This window comes from Amborella trichopoda, chromosome 8 (genome assembly GCF_054954075.1).
Source record: "Amborella trichopoda isolate Santa Cruz 75 chromosome 8, AtrichopodaSantaCruz75HAP2 v2.0, whole genome shotgun sequence".
NCBI lineage: Eukaryota > Viridiplantae > Streptophyta > Magnoliopsida > Amborellales > Amborellaceae > Amborella > Amborella trichopoda.
The window spans coordinates 35,102,344-35,114,987 of NC_142343.1; the positions used below are offsets into that span (position 1 = coordinate 35,102,344).

Genomic DNA, 12,644 nt, shown 5'->3' on the forward strand with positions numbered 1-12,644 from the left:
CTCTAGAACTAGACGGTTCCCTATTTTTTGTTAGAACCGGCACGGGCTGTGCCGGTTCCCGAGTCGAACCCGGGCGAGTTCGGTTCGACTCGCTTGTTTTTTAAAATAGGTTTCAAGCATCCAAATGACTGATAAGCCCGTCTTTGTTATTTTCCAAATTGAATGAGGGTTTTTTTGGTAATTATATTACACATCGTGTTATCGACTGGTTTCTTGGCCGTGCACTGGGACCAATCGGATGCTCCAACCTCGGGCCAGAAGGTTCCAGAAGGTTTAGGTTTTTCACAGATGGAGATAATTTAGAGAGAGAAGGTTTAGGCTCTTTAGAGAGGGGGAGAGCGAGGGTTGTGGGTGTTATTGCTGCCAGTGAAGGATGCCTTGCCTGAACATCTCGACAAACGTTACAGTGGAGGGAATTGACCCCTCCTCTATTCTATCTGAAGCCAGCAAGACTGTTGCTAAACTCATCGGGAAACCAGAGGCCGTAAGCGCCCTTCCCTTGCCTCTCTCACCCTCTCTCTCTCTCTCTCTCTCTCTCTCTCTTTCTCTCTCTCTTCTCTCTCCTCGGGACAGTGGCTAGGCCGCTGACCCCTCTCTCTCCCTCTCTCTCTCTCATACACAAAAACCCACATTTACCCATTTTATCTCCCTTTCTTGCATTGCCCCATTCCGTCCTCTGTCTCTCTCTGATTGCCCATTTCATCTCTCTCTGTGTCAATTCCTTGTTTCATCTCTGTTTCTCTCTCTGCTTGCCCATCTCCCCATTTCATCTCTTCCTCTCTCCGTATTTCCCCACTTCCTCTCTTTCTATTTTCATAATTACTTATCTGTCATGATTTCCCCTACTTCCACGATTCATCTCTCTCACACACATTTCTCCATTTCAGTTCTTTGGAACTTTGACCTAACTGGTAACTACATCTCCATCTATATGGCAAGGTTTAAAAAAAAAGGCCTCACAAGACGCACATATATGTCAATTTTTTAAGTTGTGGCAATTGAAAATATTATAAGATATTTTTTTATATGCAAACATATGACATATCACATATTGAGATATATATACGACAGATTACATGTTGAGAATAAACTTGTTCAAATTTTCAAAATTCAAACCATACAATACATTTAAAAGTCTAATAGGGCTATGTAAGAGTAATAGTTTGATATTCTCCAACTCTCTAATTCTCCATATTCCATATCCATAAACCATTATAACATCCAAGTCTAATATCCAAGTCTCCAACTCTAACATCCAAGTCTCCAAGTCTTCAACAAAGTTACTTACAAAAGTATAAAGCTACACAACAAAATAGTCTAAAAAAGTAAAAAAAATGTCTAGCTAACATCTAAAATTCAAATGACTAAAGGCCAAACAAAGATGGTGCAATAAAGATACTACAAAATATGAGAGAGGACATCAATAAGAATCAGAGTCATCATCGTCATTGCTTGCATCTGCATCGGAATCGAGATCATCATCATCAGAATCATCACTCTCTTCAACATATTTCTCTTCTTTCATAGATTCTTCTAAATTTGCATCCTTCTTCCTCTATCTCGAGTGTGAAGTATCATCAGAAATAGTTGCTCGAGTGGCTCTCCTAGGGTCAGAAGGTCATCTCGAAGCCTCCTCGACCATTTTCCATGTCAAACCCTCCCTGGGGAAGACCTCCTCAGTAGGAGGGTCACCATCATCAACTAGCCAATCTGAAGCATTCTCCACATCTTTCGAAGCGATGGGATCTTTCTTTGGCTGGTTAAACTTCTCCTTCAGCCTCTGATTCTCTTTAACAAGAACCAAGTCATTGAGCTTCCTTTGCTCAAGCCTATTTCTTCTCTTTGTATGCACATCTAAGGAAAAATGCATGAGTAGTAGACTACTATGATCTTCTTACCTTCTATGAATTTATATTAGAAAAATGAACTTGTGAACAAGAAAAACATATAAAATAGTAAAATATCATCTCAAACGAACTCCAATTGCGCTCACAACCAGAAGAGGTAATTGTCAAACTCAAGATTCGAATAGCCATCTTCTAGAGGTGTGGAGCACTACTCCCATGTTGTCTCCACCATTGGGCTGTAATATGTGGGCAGCCTTTATAATTAATTTAGGTATTTAACTTTATCATACATAATTTTAGGAACTTGAAAGTTGAAAGAAAATTATAAAACAAAAGTATAAAATATATTACCTGGTTCATCCTTGTTTCTCTGTCTTAGTGCCATATCTTTTCCCGAATGACATCAAAGCACACTTGTATGAAATGAGCTCTTCAATTGATATCTTATCTTGGATATGTGGATTGGGAACTAATTTCTCAAGGAACTCATTAAAACCATCCATAATTGTAGCTTTTGCCTCAATATAAGCATCTGCATAACAAAATTTGGGGTTCAAGTAATACCCCATTGCATGCAATGGTCTACGGAGCTGCCTATCCCACTTAATATCTATAATCTCCAAAATTGGGCTGTATTTGGCCTCATCATTGCCCAAATTCTCTACATTCTCCTTCTTAGCCCTTTCAAGTGTATCATATATAAAGCCTATTGAGGGCTTATCAACATCAACCAAGCGCAAGACCTTCACCAAGGGAAGAAATACTACTATCGCATACTTTACCCCATGCCAAAAATATATAGCAAGAACAATATCCCGTGCCTTCTTTCCCTTGGCATCTCTAAGCTACTTACACCAACTCCACTCCTCCGAAGCAAACTAGACCTCAATGGGATCTTCCTTCTATGAATGCTCTATAGATTAAGGTAGGCACTGGCAAATCTAGTGACCCTGGGCCTCACTAGCTTTCTTTTCTTTGTAAACTTGCGCATCATGCTAAAGATAAGTGTGTGACTGTATATAAAGATTGTAACCTCCTTAGCCTTAGAAAGAACTCATTTAATAGTAGTCAACTCACCAATGGCCTCAAATATAAGATTTATGCAATGTGCAATGTAAGGAGTCCAAAATATATGAGGCCTCTTCTGTCGAAGCAAATGACATGCAACTAGATTGAGAGCAGGCCTCACTAGCTCTCTCTTCTTTGTAAACTTGTGCATCATGCTAAAGGTAAGTGTGTGACTATACATGAAGACTGTAACATCCTTAGCCTTAGAAAGAACTCCTTTAATAGTAGTCAACTCACCAATGGCCTCAAGCATAAGATCTATGCAATGTGTAGCGAAAGGGGTCCAAAATATGCAAGGCTTCTTATGTTGAAGCAAATGACCTTCAACTAGATTGCGAGCAGCATTATTTGTGACCACTTGAATTACAAGATCCTCCCCAACCTCCTCAATGCCCTTATCAATGAAAGAAAATATATAATGAGCATTATGAATATCATCAGAAGCAGTGAATATCATCAGAAGCACCAATAGATCGCAAAAAAATTGTACCTAAGGGACAATTTGCCAATAAATTTATGGTACTCTTCCTCCTATCACTCCACATATCAGTCATTAAAGAAATCCCAAATTCTACCCACCCCTCCTTATGGGTCTTAGAGATATTCCTTAGTATGCTCAACTTCTTAATTCAATAGTGGCTCACCAATCTCATATGGAGTTGGGCCTTTCAAACCTCGTCCAAATTGCCCAGTTGCTTCCAATATTGTGTGGAAGCTATCCAAGCGAGCGGTGTTAAAAGAAATGCCCGCATGGTAAAACTACTGAGCAATATACTGAATTAGCCGGCCTCTGTCTTCCTTCTTAAATCTATTTTTAAGTGTCACTTGTTTTTTCCCCTTTGCCTTCCCTTTCTCAATTACTGTCTCGGGGCTAGGTGTAAAAAAACTATCAATAAACCCTTTCATACGAGGTTTCTTGGACCCAAAACCCCTCTTACTCTTAGAGCTCTGAATACCAACAATGGCTACCTCATTTTCTCCCCCTTCATCCTCTTCAATGCCAATATCATCATAAAAAACATGAACCCTTGCCCTCAATTCTGTTATATCCTTTTCTTTTGATTTTTTTTATATTCTTTTCACCTTCAATGTACTCAGAAATTTTTTTTCCTTACAAGCTCTAGGACTTTCTTACACGGGGAAACATCACTTCTAATACCGGCAAGATGTTTTTTAAATCTATTTTTGCCGGCATTAGAAACATGTCCATAGAAATTGCACATAGTTTTATTCCTATCATTCTTGTCCGAGTTAATACAATACTTCCATCCCGGATCCCCACCCTTAAAAGACCCCGTAGAAGATATCTTAAATCGAAAAAATAAAACTCAAATAAAGATTATAAACAACCTTTTTTTGCCCAATCTCTGGTATTCGATGTTTGTTACCTCAATCGAGCTACTGATCAACTCAAAAGTCTTTTAATACCTCCAATAGCACCCTAAAAATAATTCTAATGAGAAAATAAAAGTTTAGGAAACTTTTTGTAATTCAAAAAAAATACTTTCGATTCTCAAAAATATATATAGCAAAGAGATTGAGGGTATTTTTTTAAGTTTGGGGGTTAAAAATAACCTCCATAACTTATTTATACTATCTAGGGTGTCAAAATGAGCTCCTTTTTCTTTTTGGGCAACTAGAAAATACAAAAAAAGGCCCATGGTCGTGGGCTGCCTGGGCCTAGTGTGTAGTGCTTAGGGTCCCAGGCGTCAGGCGGGTCCTTTTTTGAATCCTTGATATATGGACATGTCGTTTTTGAATTCTTTATCTATTGGATTTTATATTCAATGATTAAAAATGATTGTGACCTCCTTGTACCAAAAATGAATGGTCTCATAATATATTATCTCATAAAATAAAGATAAACTTAAAAAACCAGAAACTGAATTGCGTAAGAAGCATAATTAAAGGCGTGCTTATTCAAAGGGGCAACAACTTGGGCGAAGCAGGGTCTTCTCGCGATATAAGGTAGCAGCACCGTCTAATTGGGGTAGCAACTTGGGCGAAGCAAGCTCTTCTCATGATAAAAGCTGCAGTGAGGCATGTCCATTAAGATGTGTGAACAAAGAGCAATCAGCAGACGGGTGGTGAGGGAGGAGAGATGAGTGTGAGGGGAAGAAGAGAAACAAGAGAGAGAAAGAGAGTGAGGAGAAGAGGGGTAAGGATGCGAGAGAGAAGAAGTGGTTGGAGGTGTAGGAGGTTAGGTGAGAGGGAGGAATGAACGGGGGAAGAGTCACTTTCAAAAAGCGTTAGGCTCTTAAGCGGCCCAACGTTTAAGCGGGCGCCCAGAATTTGGGCGTCCCATTTGAATCCAAAAAGTATTTTACAGTTATATATTGTATAAAATATAAGAATTAAGTATTTAGGGTACATCAAAATTCAAAGTATACTACACATTAGCACACACTCTATAAGCATAACCATAAGTCGGTGTCAGTCCATATCCAATTAAAACTTAAAATTTACCAACCAAATTACCAAATCAAAGTTACTAAATACGAACCAGTGGAACTACCAATCCACTATCCACAAGACTACAATACACAACCCAGAGGAAGAAAACAAAAATAAAAGTAATACTTGAAGACTCAAAAGAATCTTTAATAGTTCAATCAATGTTCAATGTTTAATCATTATCCAACATTCATCATTCATCAATCATCATCAGAAAAACTAGGGTCAACTGCATTTGTATCATATTAATCGCCATCGGAGTCGTCACCCTTCTAGACATATTGGTTGTCCTCCTCCGTCTTTTCTGAATCTGCCTCTTCTTCCACCCTCGTGCTTTGTGCAGAAGATCTAGTGGCTCTAAGAGGGTCAACTAATGTCCCTGAAGCATCTATGATCATGTCCCATATCAATCTTTCATGCTCCTCGACCTCATCATCATCAACTAACCATTCCATAGCATTATCCATATTTTTTGATCTGATGGGGTTAATGGGGTCTCTCTTATCTCTCTTAGCAAACCTGTATCGATTATACTTGACATAGACTAGGTCATTGAGCCTCTTAGATTCAAGCCCAGTCCATCTCTTTGTATGAATCTAACAAAATCAAATGAAATTAATTAAAATCTATGGTTCATGTATTATTAATACAATTTTACAAATTACCCTTACGGCTTTGCCCCTTCAAAAGTACTCTAATACCGCCCACAACCGGATGAGGAAGTGGTTAGGTTTAAGATCCGAATGGCCAACTTTTGTAAATTTGGAGAACTACACCTTTGTTGGCTCCACCAATTGGCTGCAAAGCTATAGAATAAAATCCTAAATAAATAATAGAATTATAAAAATGAAATTTGATTATTTGAACTTGATGAACTTAAGAATATTATTACTACCTGGATCAATTTTGGTCATTTGCCTCATCGATTGGACTCCTAAAAGACTTTAGTGAACATTTGTAATTTATCAGCTCATCAGCGCATGTAATATCCTGGATGTCAAGATCAGGGACTAGCACATCTACACACTTCTTAAATCCAGTCATAATTGTGTCATTTGTGTATATATCCTTGTCAACATAAAAAAAAAGCTGGGTTCAAATAATAACCAGCTGCATGCAATGGTCGATGTAGCTGTTTATCCCACTTCTCATTAATAATCTCCCAAATAAGCTTATAGCAGTTCTCATCATCATCAAAATTTTGGGCTATCTCTCTTTTGCATTTCTCCATAGCCTCATATATGTAGCCCATAGAAGCCTTGTCACTATCAACAATATGAAGGACACGCCTGGTTTACTGATGAGATCCGGGACGTGCCTGCATAGTATAAAGACCTATTTTTCTTGAAATTAGTCTATTGGTCTTTGAGCCTTCTGTGAAATCTGGTATATTATTTTCAAATTGAAACTCCTTTTGATTAAAAATGAATGCTCAAATGGAGCTCAAATCTGTCAGAATTGGCCTCGGATTTGAGCAATGTGTTGCACATGGTGTCCAAAATATTCTAGGATAAGCTATGCGTAGCAAATTAGCTGTAGCAACATTAGGAGCAGTATTGTCTGCGGCAACCTATACAACAAGATACTCCCCAACCTCCTTGGTTCCCTTCTCCATAACTTGGAATATGTAATGGGCATCATGGATATGATCAGAGGCATCAATAGACCCCAAAAAACAGTCCCTAAAGGACATTTCACAAGCAAATTCATCTGACTTCTTCTCTTCCTATCACTTCAAGCATCAGTCATAATAGAAACCTCGTACTGAGCCCATGCATCCTTCTTAACTTCTACAGCTTCTTTCGTGACACTCACCGCTTTTTTCAAAAGAGACTCTGAAAGCTCATATGGGGTTGGGGGTTTCATCCCAGGCCCAAATTGGCCAATTGCCTTTACTGTGGCATAGAAGCTCCTTAGGCGAGTGGTATTGAAAGGAATGCCTGCCTCATAAAACCATGTAGCGACATAATAAGCAGCTCTATCTCTCTCTTCCTTCTTTATTTTATTTTCAATGGTGGTTTGCTTTTTTGTTTTCTCTCCTACAATCTCAGGGTCAGGCCGAGGTAAAAAACTATCCATAAGGCCTTTAACCGAGGTTTCTTACTCTCAGAACTAGAAGCGATTACCACTCTCTTTCCCTTCCCCCCTTAATAATGGATTGTTCTACCTCTTGACATCCCTCCCCAATCCCATCCTCATCACTATCATCATCATCATAATTGACCCGAAGCCCAGACCTAACCTCTGCTATGGAGGCAAATTTCTCATCTTTTTTCATTTTTACCATACTAAAAAAATTGGTTATTTCCTTTTTAACAGCATCAGGAGTCTTTTTATATGGGGTAACATCCCCCCTGATATCGGCAAGCTGTTTCTTGAACCGGTTTATGCCCCATTTTGTATCCTTCTCACAAAACTTGTATCTTATACAATTTTTATCATTAGGATCTGGGTTGTAGCCATATTTCCAACCGGGATCACCACTCCTATTAGATCCGGAAGAGACATCTCAAAATAATACAACTTATACAAGTAATAAACAAATCACTTACTTTGATTGCTCAATCTCCAAACTTCCACCTTATAGATGCTTATAAGGAATCAAAATCTTCTACAAAACCCCCCAATAGGTTTTTGGGCGCCTAGGCGGCCACCCAGGAACCTCCACTTTTTTTGGGCGCCTAGTACTGAGTCAAAGATAGAAGGGGCCTTCCCCTAAAGGTCCTAGAATTTCTATCCAGCCATATTCTCTGAAGGGATGCTACCACAGAAAGTTGCTAGAGCTTTCTGCCGAGGAAAAAGCAGGGAAAGGAGGGTAGAGAAGAGGCTTTCTAGAGGGGGGCGGGGGTGGCGCACTGAATGCCACAAAGTTTAAGAAGGAAGGACCAAAGAATTGAAGCTGCTTCACAATGAATGAAGAGGTGGGGGTTAGTTTCCTCTTCCAGGAGGCAGACCACACCTTTGTAGCTGGTCTAAGGTACAGTTTTTTCCGAGAGGAGGAGCCAAATTAAGGCCTGAACCTTCTGAGGCACCGGCATGGTTATTCAGGATGGATGAGGGGGAAAGATTAGGTAGAAGAGCAAAGTAGAAAGTTGCAGCCGTGAAGGTGCTTGACAGGTTAGGGGACCATACGAATATATATGGACATGTCATACAACGATTCCAAGATGATGGTCCTTTAATTGGAAATACGCGTTGTTTATCGGTTTTTGGTTATTTTTCATTATATTTTTTATGTGCTCTCTGGAACTATTAATTTGTAGGTTTTTATGCAACTCATTAGGAACTAAATTAGTGGTTTTGCTGATTATTTTATGTTTATGACTGCTACTTAGGGTGTGGTTTTCATCATAATTTATTGGTTTTTTCCCTCTTGATAACCCTGCATTTTTCATTTTTCCCTTGAAAAAAGTGAATTAGTTTTAAGAAGGTTTCAAAACCCAGATCGATGGGGTGGATCATCCACCTCACATATTTGTGTTGGTAATAGATTGGCAATCCTGATCGGTTTGGATCAGTCCAAATTGGCAATCAAGAAACATATTAAAAAATAAAATAAAAAAATTAAAATTAAAATAAAGTTTATGGGGTGGGGATTACATAACAAAACATTAGATATGCTTAAAAAAAGGGAAAAAAAATGAAATGAGGGGTTTTCGAGGGGAGCTGGGCCGGGACAAATTTCTTCTTTGAACCGGTTCGGTCCTGGCCTATTCCAGGTCTAGATCAGATCCAAGTTTTAAAACATTAGTTTTTAGGCTTTGTATAATAGAACCATTGCATGTATGCAGAAATGTGATAGTTCTTAATTTTCCCTTTTTTATTGTTATTGGTGAAGCAATTTTTAGATATGGAATGACAGTACCAATGCATTTATGCAACAATGAGTGAGCTCATAAACTTGAGCAAGTTTTTCAAAAAGAATGGGGGAAAAATGATGGGAACAGTTTTTATAAGGTTGCAACCTTGTACTGTAGAATTAAGGTGATCTCAAAATTTAGTAAAAAATATATATTTTTGAGTTGGAAAACCTTCCGATTGATCATATCGATCTCGAGGTGTGTGGATATAATGAAAAAAGTATTTCAAATCCTAAAAATAGTACATATTCTAACAAGTTATCTGGACTGTCTAATTTCAAGATTTTCAAATGTTTATATATCTCCTCAATCTACACTGTTTTTTGGAATTTTAAATTTCATAAGGTTGAACATGAATTTTCAAATCCACATAAGGTTTCCAACATCAGGAACCACACCTTCCGATAAAATTTAATGGTGTGCCTTACTTGCATAGTTTAAGGTGGGCACCTTATACAAACCTCACCCAAAACTGAAAGGGAGCAATTCAGCAAAGAAACGGGGTGAGTGTAGTAAATAGTGAAATACTGGGAATGCTATATTTTGAAGGAAATTAGGTGACATTTTATGGGAAATATTATTTTCAGAAAAGAATAAGCTTTATGATTTCTAATCCTGTCATAAGGTTTCAGTGCTTGCATTTTCCTGTAGTTTATAACTGGAAATCTTTGTAAAAAGAGTTAGGAAATTGTTGCAGAGAATTGCTCTTCCAATATGTTGGGTTTTTTATTGTTTAACTTGTTTAGGCTTTCAATTCCAAAATTCAGTGATTTTTTGAAAAATTTGCTGATTCTATTGACTAATGATCTGTTTCCAAGTTATTTTGTATTGCTCCATTTAAGGGTAAATGTTCTCTATTTGTATGGTAAATGTTCTCTATTTGTATGGTAAATGTTCTCTATTTGTATTTATCGAACAATATTGAGAATTAAAAAATACCATTTCTCGTAAATTTTCCATTTCCTCGAAAGTTGCTATAGAATTGGTGGTTTCTAGGGAAATTATCGTTATACCCATGAGTTAAAATTTACTGCATTGCTTTTCTTTTAATATTTTCGGAACAGTATGTGATGATAGTGCTCAAAGGATCGGTACCCATGTCGTTTGGAGGAACTGAACAACCTGCTGCTTATGGGGAGCTGGTATCCATTGGGGGCCTGAACCCTGATGTTAACAAGAAGCTGAGTGCTGCCATTGCCACAATTCTTGAAACCAAGTTATCGGTTCCAAAGTCTCGCTTCTTCCTAAAATTTTATGACACAAAGGCAAGCCTTCATCGACTTTGCCTCCACTTCTTTAAAACCCTTCTGTTTCTTCTTATTGTATTTCTCCTTTTTGTTAGGCCCATCAGAGCCAAGAATATGCACAGTGTTTGCATGCTTTACACCAGCTATAGATCATGTAATTAGCCCTTGACTGCCAAAAGTTTTTATTTTTTATTTCATTGTTTCTGGGAAGTGCTTAGCTTATTGAATTTGGGCTTTGGGCCTTTGATAGATCCACACAAAAGGGTTTTAATATTCTATTGGATCCCCTCTCTGTGTATTGGTTTCGGGATGCTGATTTACTTTCTTTATGATATGACTGGAACTGGCTGATGTTTTCCTCTATTTGAATTTTGCAGGGTTCCAACTTTGGATGGAATGGTTCTACTTTCTAAATTTGGTATTCCTTTTCTGTAATGGCTCAGATTTAGAAGTCTCCATGGAGACCTTCTTTGTGCTAAGGAGAATGCAAAGAATTTGTTAGTCAAACTGTAGAGAGGAGGAAGACAGTTGGATAGTCTCTTTGTTTGCCTGAATGCTTTAAACTTGGTCAATCGTGGATGACAAAACTTGCTTTCCTTGAACACATTATTAGTACAGATATGAACTGTCTTTGCTGCTCCCCCTTGTTTCTGAACATAGTTATATATTATATTGGTGATCTGAAAATGCCTTGGTTGAACACTAGATCTGATAGTTGCTACTTTTATTTCGTTTCATGAAGGGTTAAGATTGCATATTTCTTTCTTTTTTTTATTGGTAAGATTGCATAACACAACATTCTGGCCTTCCATTCTGAGAAATTTGTACTGACAAAAGTTTTATGGTGGTTTAATTTTTCATGTAGGAAAATTAGTTATTGAAGCCTTTCCTTTTTCATGATAAGATGCTACCCATTTGGGGGATCTGCTGACCTTTACATCCTTTATACAAGTTGCAGATGCAATTGGCTCCCTAAGAGAATATTAATATTGAAATAGGTAGCACCTTTGTTTTGAAGGTGTTGTTATCTCTTCTTTTAATTACCAATTGACTAATTGATCACTTGTTTTTACACTATCATGGTATTATTGCAATTTTTGTTTATTAATCATCCATTCGATTGGATAATGCAATGCATGAAAAGCAAAACATGAAAGGGGGGGTGGCCATAAAATCGCTTACTTGAAGCCAACCTACATATGTTGTGTGCCGTAGAGTTTACCCTGAACCCCTCCCACCTCCAAACCCCACCCCCCACTCCAACAAAAACAAAAAGCCAAAAAAAAAAAAAAAGAGAAAAAATATAAACAAGGAAAAAAGGAGTGAGGTTAGTGTATACCTTCCTTTGCACATGTAGTGATTCATTTAACGTATAAGGCATTATATGACATTGAATCACCGTTCACAACACTGGTCGGGTCGAATCAGACCCGGTCGTGTTACCTCAGCTTGCCTGGTTATGGAGGTCTAACCGCCAAGAGTTGGACCTCCTACCTGAGCAGCCTCAGTAGACCTTCTACTCAGGCGGTTTATTAACTACCTGGCCGCATTTTCTTAAACTCGGCCAGTTACTGGGGTGCTCAGTTGGTTAAAAAGGAGCCCTACAAGTTGCATGGCTCCATTGGTGAGTTTCTCTCCCCATGAATATTTTAATTTGGCATGATGGTATTCCGGTCTGTGAGGGCAGAGTCTAGACGGTTCGCAGGGATGCAGTGGCATTATTTCAGGATTTCGGGTTTAGGCTGGCGAATAGTAGATGGCCGACTAAAAGAAGGACGACAAGAAAAACTACACCTATGCATAGTAGATGTGGACCTACGAAACGAAAGCCCACATTATCCCATACCCAACACTACATGTTTTTTAGGGTGGTAATTAGAGGATGCACCTACTAGTCTACGATATATCTCTTGAAGTCCATTTGTCTATTGTGCACATCCTATAGATTGGCAATCTTAGTCCGTTCCATATAAGCCTCAACTCCTCATTTATCGAGCTCCTCCTCATCTATAGGATTGTAATACCCCCAACATTTTTACCATGACAAAAATTTTGGAAAATTTAATGGTAAAAATTAAATTTCTTGAAAAATTAATGGTTAAACTTAAAATTCTGGGAATTACCTTAAAATTTTCCATAATTCTCAATATTTTTACCATGATAGAATC

General features: G+C 38.1%; 1 protein-coding gene across 2 annotated transcripts; it reads left to right on the top strand.

The window, feature by feature from the left end:
* Positions 1-287: 287 nt before the first annotated feature.
* On the top strand, positions 288-11,163 carry LOC18423481 (Tautomerase/MIF superfamily protein). 2 transcript variants are annotated; one of them, XM_088874424.1, is made up of 4 exons: positions 288-484; positions 10,294-10,494; positions 10,572-10,630; positions 10,854-11,163. In XM_088874424.1, exons 1-3 carry the CDS (start codon positions 374-376, stop codon positions 10,623-10,625), a joined length of 366 nt encoding a protein of 121 aa, XP_088730550.1. In that variant the 5' UTR covers positions 288-373; the 3' UTR covers positions 10,626-10,630; positions 10,854-11,163. The 2 variants fall into 2 exon arrangements, with proteins under 2 accessions (XP_088730550.1, XP_088730551.1); XM_088874425.1 differs by lacking the exon at positions 10,572-10,630.
* The last annotated feature ends 1,481 nt before the right edge of the window (positions 11,164-12,644 follow it).